Source organism: Musca domestica, unplaced genomic scaffold (genome assembly GCF_030504385.1).
Source record: "Musca domestica strain aabys unplaced genomic scaffold, Musca_domestica.polishedcontigs.V.1.1 181, whole genome shotgun sequence".
NCBI classification, from domain to species: Eukaryota; Metazoa; Arthropoda; class Insecta; order Diptera; family Muscidae; genus Musca; species Musca domestica.
In genome coordinates, this window is record NW_026712240.1 from 909474 (window position 1) to 924216 (window position 14743).

The 14743-nt window shown below is 36.2% G+C and overlaps 3 protein-coding genes across 3 annotated transcripts; 1 reads left to right on the forward strand and 2 right to left on the reverse strand.

The window, feature by feature from the left end:
* Positions 1-7073: 7073 nt before the first annotated feature.
* On the reverse strand, positions 7074-7943 carry LOC131801930 (brachyurin-like). Its single transcript, XM_059121053.1, has one exon. The coding sequence runs from the start codon at positions 7938-7940 to the stop codon at positions 7092-7094; it is 849 nt and encodes a 282-aa protein (XP_058977036.1). The 5' UTR covers positions 7941-7943; the 3' UTR covers positions 7074-7091.
* Positions 7944-9828: 1885 nt separating this feature from the next.
* LOC101899581 (brachyurin-like) lies at positions 9829-10761 on the forward strand. Its single transcript, XM_011294174.3, has one exon. It carries the CDS (start codon positions 9862-9864, stop codon positions 10708-10710), a length of 849 nt encoding a protein of 282 aa, XP_011292476.2. The 5' UTR covers positions 9829-9861; the 3' UTR covers positions 10711-10761.
* A 2586-nt stretch (positions 10762-13347) lies between these two features.
* On the reverse strand, positions 13348-14276 carry LOC131801931 (brachyurin-like). Its single transcript, XM_059121054.1, has one exon. The coding sequence runs from the start codon at positions 14246-14248 to the stop codon at positions 13400-13402; it is 849 nt and encodes a 282-aa protein (XP_058977037.1). The 5' UTR covers positions 14249-14276; the 3' UTR covers positions 13348-13399.
* Between the last annotated feature and the right edge of the window lie 467 nt (positions 14277-14743).

Consider the following 14743-nt stretch of genomic DNA (forward strand, 5'->3'; position numbering starts at 1 on the left):
AGCTCCCTGCTACATAAATAACAATTGGTCAGGTGTAACAGATATATAAGCGAACGAATGGAATTATGAATAATGCTCATTCATATGCATGAAGCCAACAGAAACATCATCACCAGCGTCAACAACAACAACAACAACAACAGCAATGAATAAAACAAATAAAACAAATAAATCGCCAATAACTTCCTACGTCTGAGCAGCAGACACACAGCCAAGCGACCAAACAACAACATTTAACAAATAAAAACTGAAAAATATGCAACATGTGTGAGGCATGCAACTAAACAACACTCATCGGCACGATATATAAACACACACACACACGCACACACACTTCACACTTACATGTGTTTATATCAGTTTTTATTTATTTATTGATATATATAATTATAAAGGGTAATGTTAAGGAGGGCTTTTCCAATTTTCTTCAAGTACCTGGCATTTGTTTTCATTTATTGCAGATATTATCACTGATTTTGTTAGGTTATATTTGCCAGGCATTTAAATTTGACACTTAAATTTTGTATAGGCAGACATGCATAGTTTTGTAATTCCGAACGTAATCATCAGCTGGGGAGTCAATCGTTTTCATCAGATGATGTTTGAGACACTGGTTCTTGTTTCTTAAGTCTTTTGTTTTCAAAAAGGTAGCCTCAAATTTTTTATTAAATTTTTATGATGCCCCAACATGGGAATGCTATTTTATACCATTCACCTTGAAAAGGAGGGTATATTAACTTTGTTATACCGTTTGTAGCATCCCTAAATATTCCTCGTAAACACCTTAAAGTATATGTATTCATGGTGAGCATAATATTCAAAGTCGATTTAAGGATGTCCCTCCGTCTGTCTGTCTGTTGAAATCACGATACAGCCCACATTATTTGATGTAGAGCTTAAAAATTCGGCAGAACAATTTGTATTGTGTCTAGGATGGTTGGTATTGAAAATGAGATATATCGGCCCACGTTTTAATATAGCCGCCATATATCGGTACCTCCCGTACCTGCTGGTCACTTGAACCGTTTGTGTTTTTTTTTTTTTCGAAAAAAGTGAAAATTTGCTATGTAATTAAATAAATTTTGAATTTTAATAATAAAATTTGTTTTATTTTTTTATGAAAGTTTTTAAGAAAATTTCGTTCGAATTATATATTTAAATTTAAAACTGTGTGTTTACAAATTTTTTTCAGATTGAGATTACTTGAAATCCTTGCATTTTAGGTATATAGTGTATTTTACTACAGGGTGAGATAAAAAACTGCAACAAATTCAAACGCTATAATTTTACATTTTTTTTTTAATTTTATTGAATGAAAGCAAAAATGTCGGAAATAACATCAAATTTTGAATAAGTTAAGATTTGTTCGAATTGGTCACCTTTGGCACGAATTATGGCCTTCAAACGGCCAATGAAACCTTCACACGCTGCCCGAATGTTGCTCTGCGGTATTTTGGCCCATTCCCGGCGAAGCGCTTGCTTGAGGTGATCGACACTTGGTATTTTTTAGTACCAACCTTGCTTTCCAAAATACTCCAGTCCATACAATAATCCAACGGATTAGTATCCGGAGATTTTGGTGGTCATTATGCGCTGGAAATGAAGCGAGGAACCTCATTTTGTAACCATTCATGGGTGGCGCATGCTGAGTGCGATGGTGCTGAGTCCTGTTGAAATGTCTAATGTCTGCAGCAAAAATGTTTGCGTGCCCAAGGCTTTAATGCACCCTCCAGAAAATTTTCGCTAAAATATTCGGCATTTATTCTTATGTCACGGTCGATTAATACGAGCGGAGAGCGACCATCGGCTGTTATGGCGGCCCACACCACCACCATGGCCGGCGCTTGAGTTCTGGTGGCCAACCGAAGGTGCACATTTTCAGCTGACCCCTTTGGCAAGTAAACACGACAATTTTGTTTGTTTACAAACTGCTGGACAACGAATGTTTTTTCATCGGAGACGGAGAAAACTATATTCGGCAGTTTACCACTTTCGTTCGGCCCAGCGAAGCGACTCGTTAGCTCCTTTAAGTATATTTTCTTTCTGTTGCGGTGTAAGTTCTTGCATATTTTGGAATTTCAATGGCTTTACCCCGAACTCATTTTCCAATACATGCCGAATTTAATATTGCCAAATGTTCATCTCACGAGCCATTTTTCGGGCACTGCGACGCAGGTCTCAATCAATCCGCTTCTTTACTTCTCGAACCATTTTGCTGATGTTGCTGGTGTCTTCCGCCCACTTCCCTGACGTCGCTACGAGTAATGCGATAACGAGCGATGGTACGAGACACAAAAGATTATTCACATTTAAATGCTGGAGTGCTCTAACGATATCCACTTGGTTTGTGGTTTTCCAGCCAAATATAAAGAAGTCACACTATCACGCTTGAATTCCATCGCGAATAAGATTTTTTCTGGAAAATTCTCACCAAAATGCTTTTGTACGCTTGTAAATAATATAATGAGCTGTCACTGGAATAATTTTAACAGCTGTCGGACGAGTGGCTTAGAAATGACAGCAGTCTGAAGTTGATTGCAGTTTTTTCATCTCACCCTGTATAGATCGACGTAGCCCCCCACATAATAGTACCTCGGGATATTCGGTATTTTGGTAATTTTTGCCGCATTTTTCCACTGATTTATCTAAAAGTTGGCATTTGTAGTTCATAATGGGCTCTAGCTTCGGCGGCCAGAACATTGAATATTTAGGTTTTCGTTTTGTACTTGTTATACCCTCAGCCATATGGCTAGAGAGGGTATATATCATTTGATACGGCCAAAACGTGCCTTATAGAAATAACGTTTTTAGGCCCTAGGTGTCTTTGGACAAATCCGTGTCAGTACATTTGGAGGCGATCTAGCGATGTCCGTCCGTCCATCTGTCTGACTGGCTGGTGCGCACGATAACTCTCGAAGGGAGTATCCGATTTGATTCAAACTTGTTATATAGTAATATTATTGTCAGAATTAGATCGAGTTCGGAGATGAGCAATATCGGCCCACTCCTTCTGGTACCTCCCACACAAAATGTCGATATTTTCAAAGAAAATAATTTACTGCACAGAAAGAGAAAGGATAATCCGATTTTTCTCCAACATTGCAAATCCTAATAATTGAATCAGTGCTAGGTCAGGTGCGAAAATGAACAATATCGGTCCACTCCATAAGATGTAAAATTAATATCCGATTCCATTTAGACTTGGCAAATCTCTCAGCACAAGATATGTTACAAATTTCCAATACTTATATCTTTCATAATTGCGAAACAAGTCAGCGATTCTATAAATATTTCCCTTAGCAAGAAATCTGATATAAATACGCGATTAATCGGAATTTATGATTTCGTATAAAATTGGATATATATGTTTGATTTCCTTTAAACTTTGCACGTACCAATATTTTTATCTGTATTAAATAAATCGGAATATTTCTGTCCGCTATATTTGTTACCTCACGCATATTCCACATTTTCCAAAAATTTGCACAATACTGGCCAACTGCTTCGGAATCTCCCCTTAATGGGTCAACAGTTTGAATAATCATAACTCAAGGCTGGGGGTATACATCTCTCGGAAAAAGCGACTGATACTTTTTAATTTGTTTAATTTATTGGTTTGCAGGAAAATTGGATTTCCCTTGACCAAAATTTCCCACCTCAATGAGTATGTTTTTGTCTTCTAATAACGAATTAACTTCTTATCTGCCATAAAACATTTTGAATAATTTTCAAACTTAACCTATTGTAAAACACGATTGAACACACTTTTATTGACCCCCACTTGAGATTATTTTGCCTTATCGGCTGGCCAACTAATTGGATTTCCCTTGATTTAATGAAAATTTGTGAAATTCCATTTATGAATTACGCCGCGAATTATAAACACACACTTTTTAATAATTTACAATAAATTTAAAAATATCAACTATTTGGATTTTTAAGAATATGTTTCGAAGGTACGACACACGGGTCAACAATCATAGGCTTTCCAAAAAATTGTTTAAGGACCCGAAAGCTTTAAATCTTGATCTTTTAAGAGTAATATTTCAACGACTAATAGTCCCAGATTTTATGCGAATGTTTCTGGCGGACTAACCGAGCCATCTATGAAAGATTAAAAAAAAATACAATTGAAGAACATTTTTTTTATAAATATAGATATTTTGAGAAGATTTTTTTTTTCAAAGATCATTAATACTCACCAAAAAAATGAATTTGTTAGGATTTTTTTAAGGACGACGTGCATTTTTTATGTATATGTTTTCAAGGACCATCAGAGCTACGGGGGTGGATTTTTAAAGAACCTTTAGAGCCACAGACATGAGTTTTTAAAGAATATTTTATCAAAGATCATCAAAGTCACTAATTGTGGATTTTTAAGAATATTTTTTCAAGGATTATTAGAGCCACTAATAATGGATTTTTAAGGACATTCAGGGTCAAAAATCGTGAATTTAAAATAATATTATTTTGAGTACCATCACAGCCCCATATCGAGAATTTTTAAATATATATATTTTTTTTAAATGGCCAACAGAAAAAAATATGTTTTTAAGGACCTGCAGAACAAAAATTATCGTACTTTTTTCTAGGACTATTAGAAAATATATTTTTTTTTAAAAAAAACTTTTTCAAGGGCTACTAGAGCCACAAATTGTGGAATTTTAAAAGTATTTGTCAAGGACTATTAGATCCAAAAATAGTTGATTTTTTAGGAATATTATTGAAGGACTTAATCCATCGTGGATTACTGAGTCGTACATTTTTGAGAATATTTTATCAAGCCCAACAAAGCCAAAAAACATAGATGTTTAAAAATATTTCTTCAAGGATTATTAGAGCCAAAAATTGTGTTTTTTCAAGAATATTTTTTCATGGACCACCAGAGCCACTATTTGTGGATTTTGAAGAACATTTATTCAAGGACCATAAAAGCCAAAAATATGGATTTTTTTAGAGCCACTAATCGTCGATTTTCAAGAAAAATTTGTAAGGAATGTTAGAGTCACAATCCGTGAATTTTGAAGGAAAAAATCAAGGACTATTAGATCTAATGTTTGATTTTAATATTTGTCAAGGATTTGAATTTTTAAAAATATGTTTTCAAGGATTATTATGGACACTAGTAATGGTTTTAAATAATATTTTTGGGGGACTATCAGAGCTACATGCGTCATTTTTTAGAATTTTTTCGAGGACATCGAGCGATAATCATGGATTTTTAAAGAATATATTTGAAAGACCCACGGAGCAATATTCGAGGATTTTTAAAGAATATTTATTCAAGGACCCACAGAGCAATAGTCGTGGATTTTTGAAGAATATTTTTGCAAATACCCACAGAGCAATAGTCGTGAATTTTTAAAGAATATTTTTAAAATACCCACAGAGTAAGTGTCGTGGATTTTTAAAGAATATTTTTTCAATTACCCACCGATCAAGTTTCGTGGATTTTTAAAGAATATTTTTTCAAGGACCCACAGAGCAAGTGTCGTGGATTTTTAAAGAATATTTTTTCAAGGACCCACAGAGCAATAGTCGTGGATTTTAAAGAATATTTTTTCAAGGACCCACAGAGCAATAGTCGTGGATTTTTAAAGAATATTTTTCAAGGACCCACAGAGCAATAGTCGTGGATTTTTAAAGAATATTTTTCAAGGACGCACAGAGCAATAATCGTGGATTTTTAAGAATAATTTTCAAGGACCCACAGAGCAATAATCGTGGATTTTTAAGAATAATTTTTCAAGGACCCACAGAGCAATAATCGTGGATTTTTAAGAATAATTTTTCAAGGACCCACAGATTAATAAACGTGGATTTTTAAAGAATACTTTTTCAAGGACCCACAGAGCAAGTGTCGTGGATTTTTAAAGAATATTTTTTCAAGGACCCACAGAGCAATAGTCGTGGATTTTTAAGAATAATTTTTGAAGGAGCCACAGATTAATAAACGTGGATTTTTAAAGAATACTTTTTCAAGGACCTACAGAGAAATAGTCGAGGATTTTTAAAGAATATTTTTTCAAGGGCCCTTAAATTTTTGTTTGTTTTTAAAATCTTTAACTTTTAAATTAAATTTTGAAGGTCTCATAATTTTTTAAAAATATTTTTCCCAGGACTATTAGAGGTAGCAATTATGGATTTTTGAAGAACATTTTATTATCAATAACAGTATCAAAATTATCAATTATTTAAAGAAGTTTTTTAGAGTACCATCAGAGCAACCTATTGTGAGTTTCCTAAAGATATTTTTTTGAACGACTAACAGTTATCTCCAATTCAGATTTTTATGGAGGACTATTAAAACTACCAATTGTTCATACTTTGAAGAAAAATATTTATATCCAAGCTACTTAGTATGATTTCTTGGAAAACAAACTACCACAACCCAAACTGTGAATTGTTAAACCATATGTTTGAAGTACCAGCCGAGCTATCTTCGTGACTCTCAAAAATAGTTGTTTTAAAGAACAATGAGTGCCACATATCGTGGATTTTAAACAATTTTTTGAGGACTTGTATGGATTTTTATAGGACTCTCAAATTTCTTAAAAAACATTTTTGAAGGGAACAAATTTAAAACATTTTTTCAAGGACTATCACATTTTCAGAGTATTTTTCGAAGGACTACGAGAGGGAATTGTTTTAAAAATGTTTTTAAAGAATCAGCAGAGCTTTCTTCATGGCGTCTTAAAATAATTTTTGAAGTTCTAAAGGAGCCATATTTCCTATATTTTTTAAAAAAAAGTTAAGGACTATTGGTTTGTTTTGATTTTTTTAAAGGACTCTCAGATTTTTTTAGAGTATTTTTTGAAGGACTTTTTTCAGATTTTTTAAAATTTTGATTTTTTTAATTTTTAAGTCTCACAACTCCTGATCGACATTTTTTTTAAAATGTGTGTTTAAAGCAAAATATTGTTTATGGGAATAATCTTTCAGGAGGATAGCGAGCACGTAGGCTCGAATTCGATTTTTTTAAATTTAAAGGATTTATAAAATATCACGACCTCAGCCCTTCCAGAAGAACATCATTAAAAATTCATTTATACAATATGTTATGTTTATTTAATTAAAATTCCATTCACACTTTAATTATTAACAATGCCCGTTTTCTCCTCGATCCAGTCCAAGTAGGAGGTGACACGGGTGAACACACCAGGCCAACCGCTTTCACAACCCAATTTAATGCCAAACGAGGTAGCACCAATAACAACATTCTCACCATCCTGCTTGTAGACCAAGGGACCACCAGAATCGCCATTACATGTTGACTTCTTACCCTTGGTGCTGATGCAGATCATCTTTTCGCTAATCGATCCCAAATAATAGGTATTGCAGGTGCTCTGCTTCATGACGGGCACTTCAATGTAACGCAAGAATTGAGAAATAGATGAGGCCTCATCACTGTCTCTGCCCCAGCCGGAGGCCCAAACCAATTCCCCTTCATATGACGAATATTGGCCATTCTTCTTGGGTAAAACAGCCGGTTGGATGCGATCATTGAATTCAATAATCACAGGCATTTTGATGAGAGAGATGTCATTGGCCATTGTTTCGCCATTCCATTGTTCGTGGACAATAATGTTCAATTTGGAGGAGTAGATCCGTTGTTGACCCTTTTCATTGTGGGTGCGAACATCAATGGCGCCCAAGTAAATTGTGACACCATCAGCGCCATCTGTACAATGGGCAGCTGTTAAAATCCAACGATTTGATATCAAAGTACCGCCACACCAGAAAGTATCTTCGCCAAAGGCCAAACTCAATCCTACCTGATAGGGAAATTGCCCAGCCCTGGCAAATTCACCGTTGGTAATACGTCCCTCGAATTCTGGAAGAGGCATTACTGGGATGGCAGGAAGACGTTCGAGAATTGGTGGCACTATACCAGCCGAGACCGTAGCCACAATCAAACTTAGAACAATTAGGGATTTCATTGCGAAAGGAAGTTGAAAAATTGACTGATGTTTCCGCTGCAATTTCAGGGTATTTATAGTTGGAGAACTTATGGGAATTTGGCAGAGCAAATTAGCGCAGCATTCGTCTTATCTTATCCAGCAGCTTGTACCATAAAAATATGCTGTAAGGTTCAGTTATTGGTCTTTTCCCAATTATTCCCTACCAATTTGATAAAGAATCAAACATTGGTAATTGTAGTTATTAATTTCCGATGGGTTATCAGCAAACCCATTGGTGACCTGCTTCCGAGATAAGGCCACCAAATGGGAAATTAAATAGGTTCGTAGAAAATGTTGGTATAGGTTGTCGTAATAGGAAAAACCAATAACGGCACGAGATTGAGAATTGAAAAGAAAATTATTCATTTCGAAAAACGGTTTAGAGGAGAACGGACCTCGCGTCAGTAATCGTCGATTTTTCAAAATTATTTTTAAGGACTCTCAGACCAATAAACGTGGATATTTTAAGGAATATTATTTCAAGGACCATCAGGCCCTTAAACGTGGATTTTTTTTAAGAAAGGGACTCTCAGACCAATAAACGTGGAATTTTTAACGAATATTTTTTCAAGGACCATTAGGCCCTTAAACTTGGATTTTTTAAGGAATTTTTTTTTCAAGGACCATCAGGCCTTTAAACCTGGATTTTTTAAATAATATTTTTTCAAGGACCATCAGGCCCCTAAACGTGAATTTGTAAAAGAATATTTTAAAAAAAAAAGAAATTTAGAATATTTATTTTTTAAAGGACCATCAGGCCCTTAACGTGGATTTTTTAAAGAATATTTTTCCAAAGACCGCCAGACCAATAAACGTGGATTTTTTAAAGAATATTTTTCCAAAGACCGCCAGACCAATAAACGTGGATTTTTTAAAGAATATTTTTCCAAGGACTCTCAGACCAATAAACGTGGATTTTTTAAAGAATATTTTTCCAAGGACCGCCAGACCAATAAACGTGGATTTTTTAAAAAATATTTTTTCAAGGACCGCCAGATCAATAAACGTGTATTTTTTAAAGAATATTTTTTCAAGGACCGCCAGACCAATAAACGTGGATTTTTTAAAAAATATTTTTTCAAGGACCGCCAGATCAATAAACGTGGATTCTTTAAAGAATATTTTTTCAAGGACCGCCAGACCAATAAACGTGGATTTTTTAAAGAATATTTTTCCAAGGACTCTCGGATCAATAAAAGTGGATTTTTTAAAGAATATTTTTCCAAGGACTCTCGGATCAATAAAAGTGGATTTTTTAAAGAGTATTTTTCCAAGGACTCTCAGACGAATAAACGTGGATTTTTTAAAGAATATTTTTCCAAGGACTCTCAGACGAATAAACGTGGATTTTTTAAAGAATATTTTTCCAAGGACTCTCAGACGAATAAACGTGGATTTTTTAAAGAGTATTTTTCCAAGGACCATCAGGGTCTTATATTTTTGGTATTCTTATTTCATCATAATCATTAACTAAAAAATCGGCTGAAAATTCCCATGAAACTCTTGAGGATCGATGGTGATAAGGTAAAGTGTGACGCCCTTATTGGCCTTCTAAGTTCAGCAAAGAACTTATGGATTAATAACTACTACTACTGCCGACCCTTATCACCGCACAGGGGCCAATACTTCGCCCAACGTACATTGACAAAAATTGATAATTCCGGGGATATCTTGAAGTGGGCCTAAGTTTTTTTTTTGGTAATTTCCTGTGTTAGCTTATCAATGTAAAGAGATAGTGTGGTTTTAGTTTTTAACGGGGAGAATGCCAACAACCAACCTTACACTTGAAAGTCTAAGGTTGGCGGATAAGATAGCCGATATTGAAAATTGCCAAAATTTTTCATATAAAAGTGGCGTTTGTTGACCACATAAATCAGTCAATTTTCTCTAATCGTTGACAATGAAAGTGATACTAGCTCTTGGTTTATTTGTGGCCGTAGCCTCGGCTGGCGTTATGCCACCACTACAACAACGCCTTCCCTTGGTGCCCGTTATGCCCATGGAAGAATTGGAAGGACGTATTACCAACGGTGAATTGGCCAAGGCCGGTCAATTCCCCTATCAAGTTGGTTTGAGTTTGGTGTTCGGTAACCAGGGTGCCTGGTGTGGTGGTACCTTGATTTCCAACCGCTGGATCTTGACCGCTGCCCATTGTACCGATGGTGCTGATGGTGTTACCGTCTACTTGGGCGCCATCGACATCAAGGACAACAACGAAAAGGGTCAACAACGCATCTACACCTCCAAGTCGAACATTATCGTTCACGAACACTGGGAACCCAGCACTTTGACCAACGACATTTCCTTGATCAAATTGCCCGTTGTTATTGAATTTAATGAACGCATCCAACCCGCTGCCTTGCCCAAGATGGACGGTCACTACTCGACCTATGAAGGTGATATGGTCTGGGCCTCCGGCTGGGGTCGTGACAGTGATGCCGCCACCTCTGTATCCCCTGTGTTGCGTTACATTGAAGTTCCCGTATTGAAGCAAAGCACCTGCAAGACCTACTACTTGGGCTCCGTTACCGACAAGATGATCTGCATCAGCGGCAAGGATGGCAAGTCCACCTGCAATGGTGACTCCGGCGGTCCCTTGGTCTACAAGCACGATGGTGTCAACACCGTTATTGGTGCCACCTCCTTCGGTATTGCCTTGGGTTGCGAAAAGGGCTGGCCCGGTGTATTCACCCGTGTCACCTCCTACTTGGACTGGATCGAAGAGAAATCTGGCGTTGTCAACAAATAAATGATATTTATTTATTTTTAAAACTAATAAAATTTTATACAAAAAAAAAAAAAAAAAACGAAAAAAAATCTAGCCTGATGACCCTTGAAAAATCCACGTTTAAAGGCCTGATGGCCCTTGAAAAATATTCTTTAAAAAATCCACGTTTAAAGGCCTGAGGGTCTTTGGAAAATATTCTTTAAAAAATCCACGTTTAAAGGCCTGAGGGTCGTTGGAAAATGTTCTTTAAAAAATCCACCTTTAAAGGCCTGAGGGTCTTTGGAAAATATTCTTTAAAAAATCTAGGTTTAAAGGCCTGAGGGTAGTTGGCAAATATTCTTTAAAAAATCCACATTTAAAGGCCTGAGGGTAGTTGGCAAATATTCTTTAAAAAAATCCACGTTTAAAGGCCTGATGGCCCTTGGAAAAATATTCTTTAAAAAATCCACGTTTAAAGGCCTGATGGCCCTTGGAAAAATATTATTTAAAAAATCTAGGTTTAAAGGCCTGAGGGTCGTTGGAAAAAATTATTTAAAAAATCCACATTTAAAGGCCTGAGGGTCGTTGGCAAATATTCTTTAAAAAAAATCCACGTTTAAAGGCCTGATGGCCCTTGGAAGAATATTCTTTAAAAAATCTAGGTTTAAAGGCCTGAGGGTCGTTGGAAAAAATTATTTAAAAAATCCACATTTAAAGGCCTGAGGGTAGTTGGCAAATATTCTTTAAAAAATCCACGTTTAAAGGCCTGATGGCCCTTGGAAGAATATTCTTTAAAAATCCACGTTTAAAGGCCTGATGGCCCTTGGAAAAATATTCTTTAAAAAATCCACGTTTAAAGGCCTGAGGGTCGTTGGCAAATATTCTTTAAAAAATCCACGTTTAAAGGCCTGATGGCCCTTGCAAAAAATATTCTTTAAAAAATTCACGTTTAAAGGCCTGAGGGTCGTTGGCAAATATTCTTTAAAAAATTCACGTTTAAAGGCCTGAGAGTCGTTGGCAAATATTCTTTAAAAAAATCCACGTTTAAAGGCCTGATGGCCCTTGGAAAAATATTCTTTAAAAAATCCACGTTTAAAGGCCTGAGGGTCGTTGGCAAATATTCTTTAAAAAATCCACGTTTAAAGGCCTGAGGGTCGTTGGCAAATATTCTTTAAAAAATCCACGTTTAAAGGCCTGATGGCCGTTGGCAAATATTCTTTAAAAAATCCACGTTTAAAGGCCTGAGGGTCGTTGGCAAATATTCTTTAAAAAATCCACGTTTAAAGGCCTGAGGGTCGTTGGCAAATATTCTTTAAAAAATCCACGTTTAAAGGCCTGATGGCCCTTGGAAATTTTTCTTTAAAAAATCCATGTTTAAAGGCCTGATGGCCCTTGAAAAATATTCTTTAAAAAATCCACGTTTATAGGCCTGATAGCCCATGAAAAATATTCTTTAAAAAATCCACGTTTAAAAGCCTGAGGGTCGTTGGAAAATATTCTTTAAAAAATCCACGTTTAAAGGCCTAAGGGTCTTTGGAAAATATTCTTTAAAAAATCCACGTTTAAAGGCCTGAGGGTCTTTGGAAAATATTCTTTAAAAATCCACGTTTAAAGGCCTGATGCCCCTTAAAAAATATTCTTTAAAAAATCCACGTTTAAAGGCCTGAGGGTCTTTGGAAAATATTCTTTAAAAAATCTTGAGGGTTGTTGGAAAATATTCTTTAAAAAAATACACGTTTAAAGGCCTGAGGGTCTTTGGAAAATATTCTTTAAAAAATACACGTTTAAAGGCCTGAGGGTCTTTGGAAAATATTCTTTAAAAATCCACGTTTAAAGGCCTGATGCCCCTTAAAAAATATTCTTTAAAAAATCCACGTTTAAAGGCCTGAGGGTCTTTGGAAAATATTCTTTAAAAAATCTTGAGGGTTTTTGGAAAATATTCTTTAAAAAATCCACGTTTAAAGGCCTGAGGGTCTTTGGAAAATATTCTTTAAAAAATCTTGAGGGTTTTTGGAAAATATTCTTTAAAAAATCCACGTTTAAAGGCCTGAGGGTCTTTGGAAAATATTCTTTAAAAAATCTTGAGGGTTTTTGGAAAATATTCTTTAAAAAATCCACGTTTAAAGGCCTGAGGGTCTTTGGAAAATATTCTTTAAAAAATCTTGAGGGTTTTTGGAAAATATTCTTTAAAAAATCCACGTTTAAAGGCCTGAGGGTCTTTGGAAAATATTCTTTAAAAAATCCACGTTTAAAGGCCTGAGGGTCTTTGGAAAATATTCTTTAAAAAATCTTGAGGGTTTTTGGAAAATATTCTTTAAAAAATCCACGTTTAAAGGCCTGAGGGTCTTTGGAAAATATTCTTTAAAAAATCTTGAGGGTTTTTGGAAAATATTCTTTAAAAAATCCACGTTTAAAGGCCTGAGGGTCTTTGGAAAATATTCTTTAAAAAATCCACGTTTAAAGGCCTGATGGCCCTTGAAAAATAGTCTTTAAAAAATCCACGTTAAAAGGCCTGATGGCCCTTGAAAAATATTTATTAAAAAATCTAAGTTTAAAGGTCTGATGGCCCTTAAAAAATATTCTTTAAAGAATCTGCGTCTAATTGTCTGGTGGTCCTTGAAAATATCTGAAATATCTGAGGGGTGGGGGACCCTTTCCCTAACGTTTATAAAGCCACAGTTCGGTTAATCAATTTAATTTATTTTCGAAAAAAAATCTGAAAATTCACATTTTATTTGTTGACAACACCAGATTTCTCGGCGATCCAATCCAAGTACGAGGTGACACGGGTGAATACACCAGGCCAGCCCTTTTCGCAACCCAAGGCAATACCAAAGGAGGTGGCACCAATAACGGTGTTGATACCATCATGCTTGTAGACCAAAGGACCACCAGAGTCACCATTGCAGGTAGACTTGCCATCCTTGCCGCTGATACAGATCATCTTGTCAGTCACAACACCCAAATAGTAAGTTCTGCAGGTGCTTTGTTTCAAGACGGGAACCTCAATGTAACGCAACAAGGGCGAAACAGTGGTGGCCGAATCGCTGTCCTTACCCCAGCCTGAAGCCCAAACCATATCACCTTCATAGGTTGAGTAGTGGCCATCCATCTTGGGCAAGGAAGCAGGTTGGATGCGTTCATTGAATTCAATAACAACGGGCAATTTGATCAGGGAGATGTCATTGCTCAAGGTGCTTGGATCCCAGTGTTCGTGAATAACAATGTTCGACTTGGAGGTGTAGATGCGTTGTTGACCCTTTTCATGGTCGTCCTTAATGTCAATGGCGCCCAAATAGGCGGTAACACCATCAGCACCATCGGTACAATGGGCAGCGGTCAAGATCCAGCGGTTGGAAATCAAGGTACCACCACACCAGGCACCCTTGTCACCGAACACCAAACTCAAACCAACTTGATAGGGGAATTGGCCGGCCTTGGCCAATTCACCATTGGTAATGCGTCCCTCCAACTCCTCCAAGGGCATGACAGGCACCAAAGGGAGACGTGGTTGAATTGGTGGCATAACGCCAGCCGAGGCAACGGTCACAAACAAACTTAGAGCCACAAATGCTTTCATTGTCAAATCTTTTCACAGAGAATTATCTGACTGACTGCTCCCTGGCGGGTGCACTGGTTTTTATAGCAAGGCCACAACAACAAAACGGCCAAAAAGTCTAGAATGTTTCCCGCGAAATGCATGAACTGCACTTTATCTTATCCATTCCCTTTGGACTGTGCCAAAAAGAATGTGGTCAGCAAACATTTGTCTCGAATTGTGATTTCAAATACACGACTATTTCCCACATCCCTCTCCCTCCCTTAACCCCCTCTCTTCCTAAATCACTTGATAAAGAAAATTATCAAAATAGAAATTATTCTATTTTTTCAAAATATTTTTTTTTTCGTTTTTGGAGATTAGCATCGATTTAATTTTCAATATTTGGTATTTTTTTGCATGTCACTCGATTTTATTTTGCCCGAAAATATTTATTGCCGCTATCTAAAATGTTAGAGGTGCGTGGCACAACTTTTATCTGCAGCTCTTTAAGGCCCAGACAAGCTTCTTTGATAT

Excerpts from the sequence above, each read along its gene's own strand:
- LOC131801930 (XM_059121053.1), bottom strand. The coding sequence starts at position 7,940 with ATGAAATCCCTAATTGTTCTAAGTTTGATTGTGGCTACGGTCTCGGCT.
- LOC101899581 (XM_011294174.3), top strand. The coding sequence starts at position 9,862 with ATGAAAGTGATACTAGCTCTTGGTTTATTTGTGGCCGTAGCCTCGGCT.
- LOC131801931 (XM_059121054.1), bottom strand. The coding sequence starts at position 14,248 with ATGAAAGCATTTGTGGCTCTAAGTTTGTTTGTGACCGTTGCCTCGGCT.